Source organism: Mus pahari, chromosome 1, assembly GCF_900095145.1.
Source record: "Mus pahari chromosome 1, PAHARI_EIJ_v1.1, whole genome shotgun sequence".
Taxonomy (NCBI): Eukaryota; Metazoa; Chordata; class Mammalia; order Rodentia; family Muridae; genus Mus; species Mus pahari.
This window is the reverse complement of record NC_034590.1, coordinates 72,576,713-72,600,998: the sequence shown is the minus strand read 5'-3', so window position 1 is coordinate 72,600,998 and position 24,286 is coordinate 72,576,713. Positions and strand designations below refer to the sequence as shown.

At 47.0% G+C, this 24,286-nt stretch overlaps 1 protein-coding gene across 1 annotated transcript in view; it reads right to left on the bottom strand.

Annotated features, from left to right (window-relative positions):
- Window positions 1-24,286, bottom strand: part of Clpb (ClpB homolog, mitochondrial AAA ATPase chaperonin) — a 121,950-nt gene that overhangs the window by 27,427 nt on the left and 70,237 nt on the right. The window contains exon 6 of the mRNA XM_021198136.1: window positions 9,359-9,456. Coding sequence (XP_021053795.1) covers window positions 9,359-9,456 — 98 coding nt within the window. The remainder of the gene's footprint in view (window positions 1-9,358; window positions 9,457-24,286) is intronic.

Sequence of the window (24,286 nt, the reverse complement as noted above, 5' to 3'; positions counted from 1 at the left end):
GGAGAAGAAAAACATGTGCTTTGTATTTATCCAACCTGGAGGAGAGGAGGGGCTCAGAAGGGCTCCGTGCTACTGTTGCACTTGGCTCTTGGAAGGCACATGGAAAAAGGCTACAGGACTGAGTTCAAGGCTCTGCTTTAGTGGGGTTCCACTAATCTCGAAGACATGGCAGGTAACATGGCAGGTAACTGAGAGGTCCTATGAAGGGGCAGCAGGTGTGGTGTGAAGGGGCAGCAGGTGTGGTGTGAAGGGGCAGCAGGTGTGGGGAGTGACCATCCTCTTAATAAAAGCCTGGAATGATTAACTTCAGATGCTCTCACCTGGGGCTGGCAGCGGTCAGCTCCCATGCTGCATCTTGGCTGGCTGATCGAAGCTCCTGGTTTCCATCAGTCTTGATTTAATATGGCACTCCTTCTGGCTCTGAGTGCATTTACAGGAAAGGGCTGGGAAGCCTAGCTAAGCCGGCCTCACTCAGAGATGAGTGGCGCAGCAAGGGAGGGCTTTGGGTAGAATGTGTATGACATGCATCTTGATTACTGGGCATGCCTTAGGTGACAGGTTTGACAATGAAGCTGGAAAGGAGAGAGCTACTGTGGTGCTGGTGGTAGGTGGCCAGAATAAGTCCCTGAACAAGAGTGGGGTTGTGAGGTGGAGAGGAACAAAAGGTCAAGCAATTTTGCAAACTCTCCTGTACCCTCAGAGTTATACTTATATACTTCCGCATTATACTTTTGACCTTAAGTCCTGGTCAGGATGTCTGACTCCCTGAACTGTGGTGACAGGAAGAACTATGTAGGAAGGCCAACAAAGGGGACTAGCGGGTACAGAGACTCGGGTAGGAGTGATGACAGCACAAGAATCCAGGGTACCCAACACAAAGAAATTGCCTTATTGAAGCACCTCACCCCTTCCAACAACTGGAATGGGGGCTTACCCCGACTCTGTTGCTTGCCTGTGGAGCCTGTTCCCCTAACTGGGTTGCCTTGTCTGGCCTCAGTGGAGAGGATGTACCTAGTCCTGTAGTCACTTTGAGGTACCAGAGTGGACTGGTTTCCCAGGAGGGACTTCCCCATTCTCAGAGGTGAAGGGGAAAGGCCATGTGAGAGGGACTGGGAGGAGATGTGGGGGTTTCGATCTGGATGTAAAGTGAATAAATTAACGGAAATAAAAGAAAGAGCTATGGATGCCAACCAAATGGAACAGGAGACCATGTATGGGGTGAGAGACGTAGGGAGGGACTTGAAAGCTTCTTGAGCTAGCCCATAAAATACATTCTACATGAAGAGGGCTGGCCACAGGGCACCTTCCAGAATCCATTCCCCACTTTTCCAGTCCCCTCCTCTATTTGTGCTAGAGACACACACACCTTTAATTCCAGCACTTAGGAGGCAGAGGCAGGCGGATGGATCTCTGTGAATTTGAGGCTAGCCTGGTCTACAAAGAGAGTTCCAGGAAAGCATAACATCTCACACCTCTCTATGTCAATCCAGAGGCCCCCTGTCCCTAGTTGGGACTGGGCCTTCTTTTGCAGGCTCCAGAGTCATCCTGCAAGGGGTGGTTTCAACCACTGCCAACAGACCTGGCTTAAATTTACTCATGTGACTCTGACCTTGTGATGTATCTGTAAACGGCTGGGTTGGTTCAGAGACAGGACCAGAGAGAAAGATGGGAAGCAAGTGGCTAGGAAAGAGCTGGATGCTCTCAGATTCATTCCATCCGTTGGATAAAGTTTAACTGCCAGGTCTTCCCACTGGCACTCACTGATAAGTCTTGTCTGATGTAGGGTCAATGATTTGATCTTCTAGGAAGGTTGACCATGTCACTGTCTCGGGGGAGGAAAGTGAATCCAAGCTAGGCCAGCTGGTGGCAGAAGACAAATCATTAACCCAGGAAGGCTGCCTCTGAGTCTGAACTTTCTACCTGGGGATGAGAAGGCCCCATCTTCACTGAGTTTAAGGTCTAATTATGGAGATGAGATTGAAAACACAAATTTACTCTATTTGTTTTTACTACTGGGCTACACAGTAAAATTCTGTAGATATTCTGGCCAGAAATATCTAGTGAGTTGAATCAGAAGGAAGCAGTAGAACATTCTACAAAATTACCAGCCTGTACCCGTGACAATGGCAAGATCATGGAAACTGAGGAGAGGGTGAGACACCAGTCCCTTTCAGAGGAACCTGATGACTGAATCCGACTTAGACCCGAGGCTGTCTTTCCTTGTAAAGAGAATACTGGGGAGCTGGGGAATCTGAATACCACGGGAAGGTTATTTAGTATCAATGACTTTTGATATTTTGATTTTGGTAACTATGCTCGCGTATGTAAAAAAATGTGGGCTGAGTGTGTTGCTTACTGGTACTGTACATGCTCAGTGCTCCTGAGGCTCTGAGTTCAGTCCCTAACTACAGGGGGAGAAAGCAAACTCCAAAAATAAAAGCAAAACCGGGCGATGATGGCACATACATTTAGTCCCAGCACTCTGGAAACAAGAGGCAGGTGGATCTCTGAATTCTGAGTTCAAGGCCAGCCTGGTCTACAAAGCAAGTTCCAGGACAGATAAGGGTACACAGAGAAACCCTGCTGGAACCCCCACCCCCAAATCTTGTTTTAAAACAAACAAATAAGCAACAAAATCCCCATACACAGGAGAGTAAAAAAAATCACCATGAGTATAACCTTAAAATATTTACTTTGTGTATAATTACATTAATTCTGTTTGTCCATCCATTCATACTCATAACCACTGTGTTAAAATGTTAACAGTTGGGCATCTAATTGAAAAGTTTATTGGAACTTGTTACATGATTTCTGGAATTGGAACAAAATAAAGGGGAAAAGGCTAGCAATGGGCAGGCCTCTGAGGTTATTTCTTTACCAGGAGCATTTGTTGGAGAAAGCACACAAGCCGTCTCTGATATGCACCCCTTCCTTACACAGATCTATTTTTATCAATAAGTTCTTGAAGGCAGGAGGAGAGAACTCACAGAAGCCTGCTCCCAGGAAGCACTCAGCACCTACGTGGCCACAGTGGGCTACAGAGACAGCACGCAGGTACCCGTGCTGAGAGGTGCAGCAGAGGACATGGTACACTGGGCAGGACACTGGGAGGAAGATGTGCCCTTCCTGCCCCAGGGGTGCTCCACCCCAGCACTCCTGCTGGCTCACTCAGGTCTGCTGGGAGCACCCAGGCTCTCAGCCTGGGATGTGGGCCCAGGGGAGCACCACATCCCCAGCTACCCTGAAGCAAATGAAAAAATATAGAGCCAGAGCTTATGCTTGTGATGCTGCCACTGGGATATGCAAATAGGATATATAGGACGGGCCTATCTGCCTAATATTCCTGCCAATTCATTCTCTGGGTGTGATTAAAATGAGCAATAAATTCCTCGTGAGTCTCAGTGGAGTGAGGATCTGGAGAGGAGCTGCGGCTGGCATGCACGCATCCCCCTCAGCTGAATATTCATCACGGGATAGCTCCCCATATTTTTGTTTTATCTGCCATCATGTGCACAGAGATATATTTCTACCTCTCTCCCATCCCTTAGATAGGACATGAAGATGGTCTAGGCGTTAGGTATTAAACTCTCCATGGACTGAAATCATTCAAAGTGAGGTCTAGGCTAACCCCTCTATGAAGTCTGTCCTGCTCATCCTGCCAGGAGGAGGGCAAGCTTTCCTACGGCACCCTAACCCTGTGCATCCCTCTGAGGCCCCATCAGGTTTTTTTTTTTTGAGTTAGGAATGCTTGTCTCTCCCACAGTAGGAGAGCAAACTAGGGACAGTGGCTGGGTCTCTCTCACTTTGGATCCTCCCAGGAGGTAAAATAAACTAAGACCTGGAGACTGTTGAGACCTAGAGAACCTGAGAAGTCATTTCAGGAAAATCATTTCGTCCAGTTAAGGTAACAGATTCTGAGAGTCAGTGATATATTTTAAGAGGAGGAATAAAGTAAAAAAAAAAAAAATTGGGGCTTATGGATAATTTTAAATATGCGTGAATCACTAATAGTATGGGGAGGGGGACCTTTCAGAATCACCTTCTGGTCAGGCAGGTGACACAAATGCCTGGCAGATGAGGCCACAATACAGGAGGGACATGGCAGCAGAGCCTATCCTTCAGCTTGTCACCATCCCATTTGCCATCCGGCAATAGATGGAGAATATTCAATGCCACAAGTCCCGTGTCACATTTGTGGAAGTTTGGGTTGGCATATAAGACATGGCTGCCAGTAGGCGTAGGCAGAAAGGGCACCTATGTAAAGAGATATAGATATGGTCTGGAAAGAGTTAATACAGTACTACAGAGGTACACTTAAGACCCTCACAAACAACCTGGTTTCTGTGTGTCACGTCTTTCTTTCTTGCCTATTCAGGCTTCCCAGGACAGGCATTAAGAGTGGCTACACGAGTTTGTTACAGGAATAGAGAAAGGAAATGCCATGCACACAGTGGTGCCTCGATGATCAGTAACGGCAGGGATGACATATGAATAGCATTATACACAGGCAGGTTAGTATGCTTTTATGGGAGACTGGGCTGGGAGTTGACTCTCTTCCAGGAAGCTTTTCTTGACTAGTCATACCACTGATTCTTCTGCCTGTCCTCCTGCCAGGCGGCGAGCTCCTAGAGTGACTTACTCATCTGTTTTCGGCTATCTAGCCCACAGGCCAGCATAGAGCTGTCATTTGTAAATAGGTGAAATAACATTAATTCACCCCACCTTACTCCCAAATCTTCCATAACCAGACTTATGATGCTGATATTCTTCCAAGGTGGAAGAAGCTTGGGTATTGGTGGAGTGCAGTACAGGAGGAACAGAATGGGAGCAAAATAAGATCACAGTAGTAACACTGTGCTGGACAGCTCTGTGTTAGCTGGACAGGTCATCTGAGTAACTGGACAGGTCATCTGAGATCACAGTAGTAACACTGTGCTGGACAGCTCTGTGTTAGCTGGACAGGTCATCTGAGAGGAGGGGTTTCAATTAAGAAAATGCCTCCATAAGACTGGACTATAGGGGGATGGAGGGATGGCTCAGAGGTTAAGAGCACTGACTGCTCCTCCAAGGGTCCTGAGTTCAATTCTCAGCAACTACATGGTGGCTCAAAAACATCTGTAATGGGATCCGATGCCCTCTTCCAGTGTGTCTGAAGACAGCTACAGTGAACTAGTCATATATATAAAATAAATAAAACCTTAAAAAAAAAAGACTGGGCTATAGGCAAGCCTGTAAGGTGTTTTTATAATTAATGATAGATGAGGGAGGGCCCAGCTCATTGTGGGCGGTGCCATACTTGGGCTGGTGGTTCTGGGTCTTTAAGAAAGCAGGCTGAGTAAGCATGGTCTCTGTATCAGCTCCTGGCTCAGGATTCTTGTCCTGTGTGAGTTCTTGCCCTCATTACTTTTGATAGAACTGTGAACAAAATAAACCCTTTCCTTCCCATGCTGATTTTGGTCACTACAGTGTTTTTCATTACAGCTACAGAAACCCTAAGACTCTCACAAAAGACACAGCCAGGAGGGACTATTGCCAGACACAACCTGAGGCCGGGATCTCAGTGGCCTCCAAGTCTGAGTCACTGCAACTGACAGCAGGGCCTGAACTCTGAGGGGCAGCTCGGCTTACTAACTGGCAGCTGGCGATAGAGCTCCAGGCTAAGGCAGTGCTTTTCCCACAAAAATCTGCTGTTAAGAGCTAGATCTTGTGGTTTGGTGAAAACAAGCAGAAGAGAAAGGAGAGATGGAACAACCTACTCAAAGGCAATGCATACAGCAGAGCAATGAGGAGGAGGTGGAGAGTGCCTGGCCCTCAGGATGATGGGGTCTCAACTGGCTGATGGCACAGAGCTGACACCAGAAAACAGACTTCCAGATGTGAAACCATGCAACCTGGCTGCCTCTAAGTGGTATTCTGCCTCCCCACAGAAGCAAGCCCTTCTGCCGTGGAAGCGCTCTGCCCTGGAATCTCTCCTCACACTGAGAGCCGCTCCTGTACTTTGGAGTGAGCAGTCTTTCCTCGCTAGCCAGATACTCCCGTTGCCTTCTGCTTTTTCAAGGCCTTCTGGCCACCATACTGCCATCTTGACAGATGGATTCTGAAGGCTCAAAATCTGCTGAGCATGTGGAGCTTGAGCAGGGTTTACCTTGCACAGGTGAATCTAGCCATCAGGTTGTTCACTCTGGTTCTAGCCTTGGTACTAGAGGTAACCACACTTTGTTAAGGAGCCTTCAGTGGCTCTAACCACCTGTGCTGACACTAAGATGCTTGTTCATTTTGAAAGAAATCTTTGCACAACCAGCCCCTGTCCTATCTATGTCAGACCACCTGACACCCCACAGGTGTTCTTGGCAAGTGTAGTCTGTCCTTCCATCTAAGAGGAGATGAGGGATACAGCACCGAGGCTATCTGGAACTAGCAGGGATTTGTTTCGTCAGAGCATGCAATCTGCACGCAGGGAGGGAAACAGCAGCCCCTTGAATTTGGTAGCTCTTTTTGGTCCAAGGACCAATCTGGATGGGCTATGAAAAGCTAGCTACCATTTCTTAGCCCATCCTTTCTCTTGAGGAAATTCTCCTAAGGAGCAAGTGAGGTTGATCATAAGTGATTCCAGCTCTCCTTGGCTTCAAGTATGGTAGAGTTACTTCTCTTGCCCGCTTGGATTTGATGGGATCCTATGGTTAGTTCTGGCCAGTCAGTTGTAGGAAGTAAAGGGTCTTCCCGGCTGAGTAGTCAGCTGTGCCGTGCTGCCACGTCAGGCTGATTCTCTCCTTCCACCGTAACTTGGGTTTTAGAGATCCAATTCAGATTACCAGGCTTGGGAGGGAAGTGCTTCCTTCTCACCTCTCAACAGAGTATGCTTTCCCTCTGGCAAGCAACCAGCAGATGGGGCTGAGGTAGGGTGGAGGGAGAGTGTGCTCTAAAGGTGGGGTCTGAGTACCCTTGTTGAGCGGAGCCTACCTTTATCCCCGAGCAACACTGAGCATCAGCAAAGGCAAAGCAAGCCTTTGTTGTTGAAAGCACTCACATTTTGGATGACTACAAGCAGCACAGTCCAGCTTACCCTGATGGATAGGCACTCACATGGCTAGCTGAATCTTAGGACTCTTTAGTACAGTGTTTTTCTCTCCTGAAGCTTCACAGAAGTTTCAGTGAGGAAAGCACTTGTCCCAAGGTCACACAGGCAGAGTGACAGAGCTGGGGTAAGAACCCAAGCCCTTGGTCTCGGACCTGTCACACTGAATTATCTCTTTGGACAAGACCTCAGCGTTAGAAAGAGCACAGACAAGGGATCAGAAGCCCGGAATTCCAGGCGAGGCCCTGCCTGTGGTCAAGTGCATTAGTTTCAGTTTTGATGCAAACTCAATGTGGGACCTACATACAGCATGTCACATCGTAACCCGGGCTCCAGTATCTACAGGAGTCAAACAAGCCAGCAGGTTCATGCTCAGAAATTTATACTCATTCTATGACAGCGCCCTTTCTGCAGCTGGCAGGAGGGAAGAGTGTGGGCGACACTCGGGGCCATCTTCCCTTCAACCAGATCAGGGACATTTCCCTCAGACTCATTTGTTTTGCTTCCTTTTTTGTTTTTTGTTTTTTCTTTTGTTTTCCCATCACAGATCTGATGACTGTCTCCGTTCCTGCCATGTCTGAAATTTGTGACTCTGGCTCTTGGATTCTACCCAAATGTGCCTAAATGCTCAGATCTGTTGCTGCAGAAGGTAGGGGTCTCAGTCTTATTTTTTAGAGAGTTTGAAAGTTTGGTTGAGAAAATAGCATTAGGATGGAAACATCTCTTACTTAGATTGTGTGACAGGCTCTGGCATGTGCATGGAGGGTAATGGTGAAGGAGCTATGGTGAGAAAGGATGTTGTTGGAGTCTGTAGGGTATGTGAGACCTAAGGAACTCAAAACTTCATTTGGCTGGTACCTTCTGCTGAAAAGAAGCTGGGAGGCCATCACCCTAAAAATGAACATGACAGCCAGGCAGTGGTGATGCACACCTTTAATTCTAGCACTTGGGAGGCAGAGGCAGGTGGATCTCTGTGAATTTGAGGCCATCCTGGTCTACAGAGTTTCAGGATAGCCAGGGATACACAGAGAAACTCTCAAGAAACCAGAAAAAAAAAAGTTAATTTTCAGAAGTTACAAATGGCTTGGGCCTCTCCCTCTCCACAGTCATGGCCAGAAACTTTGTTCTTGGTAAGGCCAGGGGTAAGTGCAAATTCAGATAGACAGTAATCAAGGGTTGACTTGGTGACGCATGCATGTAGTCCTAACACTTGGGTTATCTTAAGGCATTTCAGCTGATCTGCAGACTAGAAAAAGAACAAAGGATCATTGAACAAAGGATGAAGAATGACATGTATTCCAGGGTCATCCCCTGTGTAGAACTTACTATATATCCTGTGGTTAATTGTATTTGTTTTAGTCTTGATAACTTACTATGGGAGTGCCAGGTAGTAAGACTAATTGCCAAAAAACAAAAGATCACCTAAGAAGGTGTGGAACCTGAAGTAATTTAAAAAGTAGAAGGTAATGGGGCTGGAGAGATTGCTCAGCAGTTAAGAGCATTGGCTGTTGGAGCTGGGACGAAAGGATGGACTATCCAGAGATTGCCGCACCTGGGGATCTATCCCATAATCAGCCACCAAACGCAGACACTATTACCTACGCCAGTAAGATTTTGCTGAAAGGACCCTGATATAGCTTTCTCTTGTGAGGCTATGCCAGTACCAGGCAAACACGGAAGTGGATGCTCACAGTCAGCTATTGGAGGGAACACAGGGCCCGAAATGGAGGAGCTAAGTAAAGTACCCAAGGAGCTGAAGGGGTCTGCAACCCTATAGGTGGAACAACAATATGAACTAACCAGTACCCCCAGGGCTCGTGTCTCTAGCTGTATATGTAGCAGAAGATGGCCTAGTTGGCCATAATTGGGAAGAGAGGCCCCTTGGTCTTGCAAACTTTATAAGCCCCAGTACAGGGGAATACCAGGGCCAAGAAGTGGAAGTGGGTGGGTAGGGGAGAAGGGAGGGGGGAGGGTATAGGGGACTTTCGGGATAGCATTTGAAATATAAATGAAGAAAATACCTAATAAAAAAATTGGAAAAAAAAAGCATTGCCTGTTCTTGTAGGGGACCTGGTTTCTATTCCCAGCACCCACATAGCTGCTACCAATAGTCTGAACTCTGGTTCCAGGGGATCTAATGCCCTTTGCAGCCTCTTTGGGGCACTGCATGCACACAGTACATAGCATACACACAGGTAAAACAGCCATAGATCAAATAAAAAAAAAAAAAAGGATAGAAGGTTAGATGATGCATGGAGTCCCCACAGCCTACTCTCTACTCACCTTGGTCTCAGAAGTTTTCAGAAGCTTCATAACCTCCCCTTCCCGGGCATAATCCAGGGGTGTGTGGCCCATCTCATTCCTCTGAAGGGGGCTGGCTCCTGGCAGAAAAAGAATGATAAATGGTCAGAGGCTATATGAATGATTAGCGGGTCCTCAGTGTTTACCTACAGGTGGCTTGGGCACCTCAATTTCAGTATGAATCTCCATGGAAATTTATGAGATTGCAGAAAGAATGCAGGAAAAACATATCAAGTTACTCTGGAAGGAGAGAATAAGTGGTCCTTCCTAATGAAGATCGAGATAGTAGGGCCTTCTTCTTCTATGACTATTACTACCACACACACACACTGTCGGATAAAAATGCTAACAAAATCCTGCAAATAAATTCATAAACCCAACACAATGCCAGCACATGCATCCATAAATACATTTACATACATTCACTAAAACATTCCCATTTTCCAATATAACTGTATACAAAGGAACCCTGATGTGCAGAGTCATAGAAAAGGGTTCCTTTCCAACACAGAACAGCCTGAATAGGAACTTCAAGGTCTTACTCTGGTTCTTTTCTCCTTATCTTTTATATTTCTCTTTTGAGACAGTCTTCTTATGTAGCCCTGGCACTTGTTATATAGAGTAAGCTTGCCTCAAACTCAAAGCAAGCCTCCTCTGTCAGCCTCCTTGTCTGTGTGTGTGTGTGTGTGTATGTGTGTGTGTGTGTGTTTTACAGGTGTGACTTACCACACCCAGCTTTTCTCTCTTTCCTGCCAACCTGAATCAGCCAAGTCCCCTGGAAGTTAGGGCATCTCAGGACCTTGCCCTGCTTGCTGATAAGAGGGTGTGCACAGAGGACAAAGAGCTCCGGTACGAGAAAAAGGCTGGCTGAGAGCTACTCGACTGTCTTCTAATGCTGGCACACATCAGCCAGTATATGGTGTGTACTTGGCAAGACTCTTCTCACTCCCCATGCTGCCAGACTCTCCTTCCCACAGCCCATCTCTGGGCAACTGTCTTCCCAACCCTAACCCTAACCCTAACCCTAACCCTAACCCTAACCCTAACCCTAACCCTAACCCTAACCCTAACCCTAACCAAGGCTAGCTATCTTGCAGACTCCAAGCAGGCCTTGCCTCATAGGCACACCTTCCCATGTAACTGCAGCTGTGGTACTAAGTACTCAGCATTTCCTGCATTCCTTTCTTACTAGAGAGATGTATATAAGTTAAGGGGAGTTTAGACTAATCACTGCCATTAGAACATAATGAGGATCCACTAGCGTGGGTACAGATCACAGCAGACAGGAACAAAAGCCAGTTTTTCCACATCTGTCTCACAGTGAACTCCCCAGTGAAGTGCTGCTTCTTTAGATACCATAGCTTAGCAATGATAGTAAACATTCAATAAGTGCTTGCATGTTTGGGGGGAGGAGGTGGGGCATTGGAAACTTTTAACTAAGAAAAAAACTAAGTCAGGCGTGGTGGGATATACCGTTAAGGCCAGCTCTTGGGTGGCTGAGACTGAAGATCCAGGGCAGCCAAAGCTACATACTGAGATACTGTCTCAACAAACACAAAACAACAATTACGACAACTTCTGCACCTCTGCCCTTCGCAAAGATTATATATGATCTTGTTTTTGATTAGGAATAAATATTAATATTTTATTAATAGAATTCATATACCATAAATTACTGCCTCCTCTTTTTTTTTTTTTTTAACCAGTGCTAGGAGTAGGGCCTCACACATTCTAGGCAAGTGCTCTACTACTGAACGACATTCCCAGGACCCTAAGATCCTGGTGCCTGGTACATGAAGAGGCTAGGAGAGGGTGCCACTGGAGTTGTGAGCCACAGCATGGATGCTAGGAATCAAACCCTCCCTAGCCCCAAATCCATTGTTTTAAAGCATATCATTTGGTGTTTAATCTCACATTGTATAACTATTACTAATATCTAATTTACCCCCTTTCCATGAAGAAACCCCGTACCAAATATCAAAACAAAACAAAAAAATAAACAAAGAACAAGACAAAATGAAAAGACCAACCAACCAATCCCTTCTCCCCTCAATGCTTGACTTCCTCCCTTCGTGGGTATTTCATACAACTAGAATTGTGTGATGTGTGGTCAATTGTGGCTTCTTTCATGGCATAATATTTTCAAGCTTCCTTCATGTGGTAGCATGGCTGGATAATATTCTGTTTGGTAAAAATACTATGTGTTATCTATTTCACAAACAGCACAAGCCTCTGTTGTATTTGTGTCTGCCCTCTGTTTTCCTGAGAGTCTGTCTTGCTATATAGCTCAGGCTGATCCTGAACTCAAGATCTTCCTCATATAGTTCTCTGGGTGCTTAACAGGTATGGGCTACTAAGTGGCCACACCTTCCCACTCTCTCTCTAAATGGCCTTGAATACCTAGGCTCCACCATTCCTGCTTCAGACGACTGGGACTAGCTGTGCACCACATCATGCCCAACTCTGGTTTGTTTGCTTCATGTCTTTCTAGTAGATGTCCTGGAGTGATAGTAACAAGAGTCTACTGGCCACTGCATTTGTTCTTGGCTTGACACTTAGCATGTTTTTGGTTTTTTTCATCTAACATTTTCAACCCTGGGGAATCAAAATCTCCACCAATACAGACATGGAAACTGGACTCAAGTGCAACTATTAGTAGCAGGCTTATTGTTCTGAGCCAGGAGTCCACCCTGGTCTGGGCTTTCCTAACTTCAACTCTCCAACACCTCAACAGAGTGGCAATGATGCACCACTGCTGAAACCCCTCCAGGGAGGGGGAGTGTCTTGGGAGGTGCAAGGAGAGATCTTCCTACCTCAGCACCAACCAGTAAGGCTGCCTTTCCTGCAAAGCCCAGTGCAATGAGTTTGTGTGTTAACCATCACTACTGTTTCTAGCCTTTTAAGACCTAGGATGCTCAAAGGGAGCCTCATTCTTAATCTTAGATCAGCTGACACTCATGGACACTGAAGTGGCACAGCAGCTGCTGTGTGTGCAGGATGAAACTGGCAAAGCAGTTCCCATATATATTTCCTTATATTCTCTCTCTCCTCCCTCTCTCTCCTCTTCTCTCTCTCTCTCTCTCTCTCTCTCTCTCTCTCTCTCTCTCTCTCTCTCTCTGTGTGTGTGTGTGTAGGGAGGGAAGGAGGGAGCTGCCTACAGAGGTCAGAGGCATGGGAGCTGGTGTTGAGTGGTTGTGAGCTACCTGGCACGTCTGCTTTTAACCCATGAGCTCTCTAGCCCTTTCTCCCAATGCTTATCTTGTTTTTGGCTTTAGAGACAGCTAACCTTAAATCATTACATAGCCCACCTTATCCTTGAACTTGACTGAGTCTTGTTATCTTGAGTGCTGGGCATCTGTTTTGTTGTTGTGATTTTAGCCCTTCCTTACTGTTCTGTGGTAATGATTTGTGATAATTTGCCCATTGATTCCTTCGGGATTTTTAAGACCTCTTCTCAAATCCTTACTTCAGTCATGTGGCCAGTCTTTGCAGACACCTTTTCCTGTTTTTAAGAAGCAGGTCTCCTTTGAGTCTATCATAAATTCAGTTCTCCAAGAGCTATGGGGACATGAACACATGACAGCACAGGCAGAAGCTGACTGCTGTGCTGTAGGATGGGCAGACAGACAGACAGACAAAAACCACAGAGCTCAAGAAGGACCAGAGCGTGTGGGGTTTATTTTCTTGGCATGGTCCTGCTTCCTGGGTGCTGGGTACTGAATGGGATTGCCAAGGCCTGAGGAGCCAGTGCCAGACAGCATTCCTCTCAGCCCTAAAGCACGGCTTCCCAGGAGCCTCAGGGAGTAATGGAAAAGCCTCCCCTTTCTCTCGATGCCAGGAGGGGAGTTCGGCTGTCAAGTATGTGCTCTGTGCTATGGGGACTAGGAGATCTCCAGGAGGGGGAAGAACTAGAGAAAGGCAGGGAGGAGTAGGTGGGTGGGAGTCTGGGGGCTGGGGAGGGGAGAGAGAAGGTGAGAAGGCAGTGGAAGAAAGAAGAGAGTGTGAGATTAGCTGCTCCAAACAAGTGCTGTCAGTGATCTATATTTGCTTACAGAATGAAAAATGTGTGCCATAAACATTGGCCACTGAGTAATTTCTAGCAGGAGTCATGTCACTTCTCATAAAGCATGGGGTGGGGACAGGTGGGACATCTCTGCACCTGGGCCAGCCAGCACAGGAGCTCCCTTTACAGTGCTGGGCTCCAGTCCAGAAGACTCCTGGGTCAGGCTACTCACCAGGAGAAACCAGTCGGGTTCTCCAAGGTTCTCGAGCCCCAGGGCAGCACATGTGCCCCCACTTTAGGAAGGCTGAGGCGGGGGCACCTGGATAATGTCCATCCAATATTACTCCCCCAGCTTCATACCTCCCTCTGACTTGACTAATTGCTCTAATAATTGATAGAACCTGACTTCTACCACTGATCGATCTCACCCTCACGACCAACGGCCACAAACCATTACACTCCAATAAATAACCATGCTGGGCCTCACCCGGCTGCCCTCTCCGGGAGCATCAGGATGGCCCGTGCCCTGGCCTGACCTCCCCTTGCCTCCCACCCAGGGCCCCTCCAGGCCAAGCAGCTGGTCTACAGGGTCAGGCCTCTGGGAGCAAGTGAGAGGGCTGGGAGGAGGTGGGAACGCTAATCGCAGGCCATCCGTCACCTCCCACTGGCTGTCTGGGGCTGGGGCAAACACCTGGAGCACCCTAGGCAGTGCGGTGCAGGCCCTTCCCTCCTCTCCTGCTCCGGATTAGTTGTCCCAGCTTATAATATTTGATAAATAGCAGCCCGGCTTCCTGGCAGCGCGGCTGCGCCTGCCCGCTACAGCTGTGGAAGGTCACTCATTGGGGAAATATGTTTCTGTCAGTGGTATTGAAAAAAGTTTAGTGGAGTGACAGGCCTCAATTTTTCAAATTTTATTAACTCCATCCTCTTAACCATTTGTCTTGAATTCCTTCAGATTCTGGGGGATCTGTCAATAGGAATCAGGCCCAGAAAGTAGGGTAGGGGTGGTTGGTCGTGCATGGTGCTGGTGCAGGTTGGTTCAACTGTGGCTGGCTGAGATCTCTTCACCCAGGTAAAGATAGTGAAAGGGGTGTTGGTGAGAGAGGCCTGGCTCACTGGTGCCTAGGGAATAGCTCTTCTTTGCCCTACAATCCACCTTTGATCTGACATAATCACACATGCTCCGAATGGGAAAGACCCTCATATGAGCTCTTCCAATCCCCAAGAATCTCCCTCTCCTGCATCTGGAACAGGAGTCCCTTGGCTCCACTGACTCCATCTTTTAAGTCTGAATCTGTCATCTTTTCCAGAAAGGTTTCCTGACTGCCCTCCCACAGGCTGTTTAAGGATGGGCTAGTACTCAGCAAAAAGTGGGTGCCATCATCTCTGCTCCCATAGCCTTCGTTCGGCCTGTCTTCCTGCAAGGATCCCTCCCACTGAAGGCTATCATTATACACTGCCTCCACTTTGCTAACACCAGCAGAGGGCCCAGCACAGATGCACTTATTTGCCAGGAAACCCTGTCTCCTCAGGAGCTATATTTGACGATGACTGAACAGAGTTGTTCGGTCTGCTGGAAGAGCCTTTCTGACGGCAAGTGTGTGATCATGCCCCTTGTTCATGTAAGCAAGAGCCCCTAGACTCTTGACTGGTCTTGCCCCATCTTCACAGATGTTACTCTATCCTGTAAGTGGGAAGAGGAGCAGCACTTCCCCCCACTAGCTGGAGCAGGTGGGTGAGGAGTACCATCTGCCGGCTGGCTGCTACGTCTGCTGGTGCCTGCTGTACTACTGCCAACTGCTATGGATTTTATGAGAACTGAGTAAGACAGAATTCAGTTGAACAAAACATGACAGTGATCCCTGTAAAAGCTTTCTCCTCTACTCTCCCTTTTTACATTTCCCTCTGCCCCGGCTTCTTTCGTCCTGACTTCCACAATGTTGGCAGTCTCATTACTATCTCCAGTGAGCAGTTTTGGTGACTATTAGAGATGTCCTCCATGACTGGGGGAACCCATGTAGACTAGAATTTCTGGTAGTGAGCTCTCTATCAAGGAAGCTTTCAGAAAGATGGTGAGACAGCTATGCGCCTTCTGTGCCACTCTCTGACATGGTATCTGAACAGTTCCTTCAGCCCAGAGCCTTGCTCCGTGTCTTCCTGATTACCAAAGTCCTACATTCTTCGAGGCCAGTGGCCAGGAATCTCCTTTCTGGGCTCTTGTTCTCCTGTGGCCTGCTACATATCAGTTGTCATAGCCTTAACTCCTGAGGCCAGACAGAGGCAGGATTCTGAGACTTGAGAGTGACAAAGGAGGAATAGTGAGGGGGACAAGAGAGTTCCATCTCCTGAGGCCTTATCTGAAGTGTCCCCTATTCACCACACGATGACCACTGCAACGCACACACAATGCAAACTCTTACAGGTATGCATATATGTATACACACACACAAACACACACATATACACACATACATACACACACACACCCTTTAGTCAAGAGTAGCTATAAGGCATGTGCTCCATGCTGCATTTTCCACTGGCTACAGCCATGGGTTTAATCTTAGCAATTCAGTGAAGAAAGCAGAAGAGGTATTGTTTCTTCCCACTTTACAGACAGTCTGGTCTTCTGGAAGAGTGAGAGCAGGGGCTAACATTTGCTGGGCACACAGTCTCATCTGTGCCTGAATAATTCATGATCTGAAGAGAAAACAGGCTCAGAGTTGAAATAATTTGCCTGTGGTCATATGGGAGGAAAACAAGGAAGCTAAGATTTAAAACAGGGATTCAAATCTCTTTCATAAATGTTTGAAAATTTTAAAAGTGTCACCAAAGGCCTGATGACTCAAAGACAGAAAGACATCTTTTTTCCCCTCCCTTCCAATGTGCTGAGATGCTTCAGGCCCCAGCAAGATAGCGGAGTTTCTCAATGTGAGTTGGGGACAGACATTTCTGTAGAAATGCTGGTATGGCCTATTCTGGGCTAGGGAAAGGTGCGCCACAGTAACTCAACTTCCTTGACATAACCCAGAACCTGTCCTCGCTGCCCTGCCTCATGGCCAGCCAGAGGGCCCCACTGTCTTCTCATGGTCTCACTCAGAAACTCCATTAAGTCCCATTTAACAAACAGGCCAAAGACTGGCACACAGTGGAAGCAGCAGGAGAGAGATAGTTGGGAAACGGATCATGTTGGGCAGAGGATGAGGAGATGGACTGGTCCCCTTCCCTTATGCACCACTGGTCTGGGAGAAGAGAAACTACAGCCCCAGCTGAGAGGAACAGAAGACAAACCCAGCTCTCGGGCTCAGCAGGTTAAGGAACCTGCCACCAAGCCTGGTTATTAGCATTTGAGCCCAGGTACTCATCTGATGAAGGAGAGAACTAAGTCCCACAAGTTGTCCTCTGTCCTCCATAAGTATGTTGTGGCATGTGCATGTATGTGTGCAAATGTGCATACATACACACTGCAAATAAATAAATGTAGTAAAATAGTCTCTGAGTCCTTTCCTCTTTTGAGTGATAAAAGCAACCATCTGATCATAAACTTTCCACATGGTGCTTCACTTGCAGAAGCAAACCTATCAGTACAGAGCTCCGTGAACCTCTAGCTTCGTGGTGACAGCTGGGCCTCTGATTACCTGTGAGCTCAGTCAGGTAGGTAGGGCAAAGGGTGACTTCATCAGACATTTGATGGGATGTCTCTGGAAAAGCTTGTGGTCACAATGGAGTGTGGGCTGGATGCCAGTAACATATAGAATGTCAGTCAGGGACTAATTGGCACCCAGACCCAAGGGGGGTGGGGTGGGGTAGGGTAAAAGACAGACCAGAAAAGTCTCCAGTGACAGTAAGCAGGTTCAGTCGTGTTCAGCATGTTTATTTCTGCTATGGACATCACGGGGCTGGGTTACTCACTAAATCTGCAGATGTAATTAGGGTGGGAAGGGTATCAAATACTTCCGACAGAAGACTGACACTAAAGAGGTAAAGTATAAATGACGAGTCATAGGTTTTGGAAGAGAGACAAGATAGAGAGACTGTTCTGGGAAATACAACTGGTGTAGAAAAGGCTTTAGAAGCCACAGGAGAAAAATGGCTCAAGGAACTGGTTGGTGGTTTGATCTGGAGAGAAAAAAAAAATAGTTCAGAGACCATGCTTGCTACAGTGCAGAAGTGGGAGGTTAATAATAAGACCCTTGGATACATTCCATGGCTGACCCACTAAGCATCAGAAAGTATGAAGGAAGAATATGGCCTAGCCAAATTCTACAGCACCAGAAGTGTCCCTGCACTGAGTGGACAGCTACTTGCTAGGTGTACACTGATATGTCATAGTTTGCTATTTTGTTTAGATTTTTATTTTATGCAAATGGGTATTTTTTTTGCATGTATGCCTATGTACCATGTGTTTTTCTGGTGCCTATGTAGGCCAGAAGAGGATGTCAGATCCCTTGGAAGTGGAGTTACAGATGGTTGTGAGCTGCCATGTGGGTGTTGGAATTCAAAACCTGTCTTTCTCTCTGCAAGAGCAGCAAGTTCTGATCCACCTCTCCAGCCACGTCCTATTTTTCAATACTAACATTAACTATTCACTCATTCACTCTAAGGCACTTTTTGAGAGTCCTTTTTATGTCTGTCACTGTGCTAGGTAGGTATGAGGGATACAGAAGTGAGTAAGATGATGTTTCTGCTCCTAAGGAGCCCCTGATCCCGCAAGGTGGAGAGTGGGTACCCTATCTTCTACAGTAGCCTGTGCTTTGATTGCAGGACTCAGTACGAGGAAGTCTAGCTTCAGTTCAGATTAAGTCGAAGAGTTCTGTTGCAAATTCACACACATCTGGCTGCTAGATTCCCCAAGTAGCTTAATCAGGATCACATCACTCACTGAAACTAAGCGCCTTGTCTGTGGGAGTAGGAGCACACAATGAAGCCAGACTTGTGAATTCTGTGCTTGACGTTTTACTCTTAAGAGTCTGAGTTGTGGTCTTTGGCTGGGACTGTTTATGTACCTGCAGCTTGTCTTACAAGTTGCTGTGGTGTCAGGGTGAAGTGATTTAGCCAGCAGGGCTCCCCACCTCTCCATTTCTTACCCACCCTATGGGACTGCTTCAGCACAGACATAAACATGCTCCTGCCGTTACCTTATTGCACTCGTCACACGGGGAGGCTAGAAGGCTTGATTCAGGGATATGATTGGATTTTAAATCCCAGTCTCACAGGATTTTAATTACTGGTCTGGGGCAGCAGGGATAGGCGCAGGCTGCCTTTGGATGGAGGAGGTCGATACACCAGTCCACAACATATTGAGCCACAATGCCTGCAGACTCTATTGCTCTATTTAATCATCTTTTGCAAAATTTACAGTGGAACAGGAGGGATCAATACGGAATTTATCACATTCTCTTGTAAATATGAGCCAGGAAAGAGTCCCAGGCAGTTTGTTACTGAGTAGGAGGGAACAGGTCTGTGTACAGCTGGGCATTAGGAGATGAGACAAAATCCATACTTCTTGGCATAAGCTACAGACACTCAGCCAAGTTTCTCTTAACCCTGAAGGCAAGTTCAATGGGAAGAACACTGATCCATTCAACCAACCCATCAGCCAACCAACATTCTGGTACCCACTTTACTCCGCAGAAACTCTGGGGCTGTTGACTGTGGAATTTGGCTCCCGAGAACTTAATCAAAAGATAATACAATGATCCTGCCACTTCTGAGGATGAAGCTGGTGCAGGCTCCCGAGTAGTCTGGTGCCCTTCTTACACACGTGGGAAATGTAAGGTGGCTCAACCTTTTAGAGTTAGCTAGGTATTAGAAAAGATGAAAGCCTTGGCTGCTGTTAGCTTTCCTTAGTTACCATTACACAAGTGTCCCTGTGAATATGTATGGGTTTGGGGTGAGTAGGGGCTGGCCCCTTCCTTTCACAGCAGGCAAAAGGGAGACAGGGTGGTCCACCTGGCCAGGGCTATGGGTGGCAGCAGGATCGGAGGAGCCAAAAGGAGGGCTGCAAGGAGGAGGTGCATGGGGATTTGGTTTCAAATGTGATCTTTAAAACCAGTACTTTTTTTTTCTTTATCTTTGAGACAGGGTTTCTCTGGGTGCCCTGGCTGTCTTTGAATTCATTCTATAGACCAGACTCAAGGTCTGGTCTACATACTTCCCTGTCACATAACAGTAAGGCCTCAAACTCAGAGATCTTCCTGCCTCTGCCTCCAGAGTGCTAGGACTGAAGTTAAAGGTATGCACCACCACTGTGCCACTAAAAGCTATTGAATATTTTAAGCTTGCAGAGTGTGAGAAGTGGATTTCTTCATGTAAGCGCACCAGGGAAAGCCTGAGAGACATGTAAGGAGCTGCCTCTTGAAGGACAAGCAGCTCTGGATAGCAGGAGAAGTAGGGAAAAGTGAATGAGGAGGTGTGGGAATGGAAGACTTCAAGAACACGAGTGGTTCCAAGGCCCTGCAGACAGCTCCTGGTTCCCAGGCAGTCTCCTCGGGCCCTGCGGGTACTAGCTCCAGTCTCAAAGCAAACCACCATCTCTGCATCTTCTCTTAGAGACAGTGTGGCAGAGCACTCATGGTGGATTGCAGAGTGCAAGGATGCTGAGTGAGGCATCTGAGTAGCCCTGAAGGTTTTAGAGCATGGGAACAAACAATTTTGCAGGGCAGAGGCTGGATTGAAGGAGATCCTAAAGAAGGGAGGCTCTTGTTCTAAAGTCTGAACTGGGGGAGGGGGTGGCAGTGGAGAGATGGCCCTGAAAGGAAATCCTCAGATAGATAGGGCTTGTTAAGCACTGAAGCAGAAGGCATTAGACTTACTTACAGTGCCTTCTTGTTGAAGCTGGTGGATGGTGACAATGCCATCCAAGCATGGAGTGTGGAGGACAATAGGAGGAGGGCAGGTTTGGTCACACCAAATATGAGTTGTTTACAGAATACTAACACCAGCAGAGCTCCTGGCAACTTGAAACTATCTGGTCTGTTCTGAGGAAACTATACAGGCCAGTGTGGTCAGGAAAGGAGGTGCATAACCAAAGAAATGAGCGGCCAAACCCACGGCACACACGGAGTCAGCCAAGGCAAAGGAAAGCTGCCTGCCTCAGACTCTGCTCACCGCACACCTTGGAGGCTCTGCACAGGCAGAGAAAGCGTTCACTAGCACACAATGGCACCAGGGGTCAGACGCCCAGCTCATTCTTTTGTTTTGGGCAAGTTTTCTGAAGTTGTGGGTTTCAGACTAGCCCTATTTCTCCTTCTCCCCATAATCCAGCATACTTCCTCTAAAGGTGTCAGCAGGCTCTGGACACAGCAGACTACACAAGAGCCTTGAATCCCCTCCCCTTCCCTCCCTCTCTTGCGAAGGACAGCTGAGACTGAGGAAGCCAAGCTCAGGTCTAGGCTAAATTCAGCAGTTGTAATTATACTGCTGACGTCTGGGGCAGAGCCCCAGTCTGCAGGAGGCAGCAGCTTTTGTTCATGAACTAAAACCACAGCATCTTCAAACATGCTAATCACATGTCTGCTTCCATCTAACAACATTGGAGGAGGCTGAGGAAAGGGCACACAATGCCCACACATCTGGCTAATTCAGTTAGAAGGCCAATCAATCTTGATGGGTTGTCTATAAAACAGTGCTCCACCCCAAAGGGCAGAGCTGACCAGATGTTTAAGCGTCTGTTGACCAATCCCAGTTGAATGTCCACAGCAGCAAAGAAACTTACAAGAGAAGGGTTCCATTCAAGTCGGTGCCCAAAGTCAGTCTAGACTTCTGCTTTGACAACTATCAGCAGTTAGGATAATGGCTGAAGCTGGCTGTGGGGGCTTATGGCCATCATCTTAGCACTGGGAAGGCTGAGGCAGGACTGTTGTTGTAAGTCTGAATCCACCTGGGTTTGACAACAATACATTGTCTCAAACAAACAAACAAACAAACAAACAAACAACCTCCCCCCCAAACAAAACAAAACAGCAGTGAGTGAGCCTCTAGATGAAGGCACACGCCCAGATTTCTCTTCTGCACTTTAGGAAGACAGGAGCTTTTATTAATAGCTGACTTTGCAAACAAGAGCAGGAATAGCTGTGTGGGATTTTCTTAACTACTTATCAATATGAAGAGAGTCACAAATGTGCAAGAGGTGTAGTATCAAATGTTCTAAGCCTCCCATCAAGACTGCATTTTTCCAACACAGAGGCTGTTGCCAACAACTCTTTCAGTTTATGTTCCCTTCCTTTATCCTCAGCAATTGTCAGTTGTTCACAAATAAACACAGGAGCTCAGGGGGAGATGAGGAGAGGAGAGATGGGAGGGTAGAGAACAGGCGCAGACACCAGCAGGACCACTTTGATGGAACTCCTTGCCCAGGCTAGATTATTTTTCTCAAAAATGCTTTTCTTGGCCGGGCAGTGGCGGCACACACCTTTAAACCCAAGCACTTGGGAGGCAGAGGCAGGTAGATTTCTGAGTTCAAGGACAGTCTTGTATACAGAGTGAGTTCCAGGACAGCCGGGACTATACAGAGAAACCCTGTCTATAAAAAACAACAACAAAAAACACCCCAAAACAAACAAACAAAACAACAAGTAGAATCACCCACCATCTCAGAGCTCTATTTGCAGTCTTCTTCAAAAGATTGGTTGGGGGGCTGGAGAGATGGCTCAGAGGTTCTGAGTTCAATTCCCAGCAACAAAACAAAAAAGTGCTTTTCTCTAATGAGTTCTGAGAACTTTACCAAGTCTGCCTTACAATTGAGACTGCAGGATGAACCAGATTTGTGGCACCGAATAAAGGACAAATTAAAAATGACACCTTCTTCTAGCTTCCCTGAGCAGCCAAGTACATACAGATAGATAATGGCCAAGAGAATGATGGAAATGTGCAACTGACAGGGGTGGGGAGGTAGGGGGCATCTCCAGGATCTGGGATAAGGGAGGCACTCAAGAATCAATGGGGGTAATCTTAGCTGTGACTCACTACATTGGGGATATGGAACCTGAAGAGGCCACCTACTGTCGCCAGGCAGGAACCCCAGTGGAGTGATAGAGACACCAATTTACTCAGAAAACTTTCAACTCAAAATTTATCCTGCCTACAAGAAATGCAGGCATGGGGGATGGAGCAGAGCTGAGGGAATGGTCAACCAATAGCCAGCCCAACTTGAGACCCATTCCATGGGCAAGCACCAACCCCTGATACTATTAATGATGCTCTGTTATGCTTACAGACAGGGGCATGCTGTTCTCTGGGAGGCTCCACCCAACAGCTGACTCAGACAGATGCAGACACCCACAGCCAGAGAGTGGATAGAGCTGGGGAACTCTTTTGGAAGAATTGGGGCCTGAAGGGGATAGGAACTCCACAGGAAGACCAACAGAGTTAACTAGTCTGGACCCTTGGGGCTCTGAGACTGAACTACCAACCATAGAATAGATACGGGCTGGACCGAGGCCTTCCAAGCACATATGTAGCAGATGTACAGCTCCGTCTTCATGAGGGTCCTGAACAATTGGAATAGGGGCTATTCCAAAAGCTGTTCCCTCTACGAGGGATATGTTCTTCTAGCTGGGCCGCCTTGTCTGGCCTCAGTGGAAGAGGAGGCGCCTAGCCTCACACAGACTTTAAGTGCCAGGGTGGGGGGATACTCAGGGAGGTCCCCACCTGCTCAGAGGATTGGACGGGGGAGGATAAAAGGGGAGGGGGTATGGAGAAGGATTGTGGAAGGGGGTGACCAGGAGGGGGCAGTGAGCAGGATGCAAAGTGAATAAGTTAAAATTAATTAATTAACTAATTAATTAATTAATTGAAAAAAATTAAAAGTCAGCAGGGTATTTTGGTATCTACCTATGATCCCAGCACTCAGAAGGCTGAGACAGGAGAATTACTATGAGTTTGAAACTAATCCTGGTTATACAGTGAGTGTCAGGCCAACTGGTACAGCATGGTAAGAAATGGCCAAGCTACGAACAGACAGTTCCCAAAAGAAGACCAAAATGGTTCTTAAATCTATAAAATGATGTTTAAATCCATTTGTAATAAGAGAACCAAACTAAAACTCTAAGTAACATAGATACTATTTTCCTTCTACTAAGACTGACAAAATTCTCAGAGTTTGACAATCCAGTCTTCCAGGGTCTGGAAGCACACACTCTTATGTAGGATAGTGGGAGTATAAAGGCAGTACAAGTTCTGTGGAAGGAAAACATCCAGTACATAACCAAAAGCACATGTGCATATGCCCTCCTACCTAAGCCTGCTACCTACAGGATATTATAACAGACATACAGGCAGTAATAATAAAATGCACAGCAGATCATATATAGTTGCATTGTTTATGACTACAAAATATTCAAAAACTTTCATGAACACGTGTAGGTCAGGAACAGAATACTGTGCAGCTATAAAGAGGAAGGCAGATCTATATGAAACGCTTCCCAGGATCATACAGTACTTGTTCTTACATGGGAAGTGAGACAAAATAAGAAAACATGACTATTGGGGCTGGGGAAATGGCATCATTGGTAAAGCAGTTATCCTTGCAAGCATGGGAACCTGAGTTTGATCTCTGGGACCCTTGTGGGAGCATGTGCTTGTGGTCCTAGTGATGGAGTGTAGGTTGGGATGGAGGAGGCTTGTTGAATCAGTCAGTCTAGCCTAATTGCTGGGCTTCAGGTCATTGAGAAATCCTCTTTCAAGGGGGGTTGGCTTTCTTGAGGAACAAACACCCAAGGTGATCCTCTGGCTTCCACATGTATGGATACAGAAAATCCCCATAGTGCACCTGTACACACACCACACTCCAAGAGTGTGCACACATAAACAAACAAAAACCGCCCTCTGTCTTTCCTAAGTACTGGGGTTACAGCTTTTACTATCATGCCTGGGTTGCTGTGGTGCTGAGGATTGAATCCAAGGTCTTA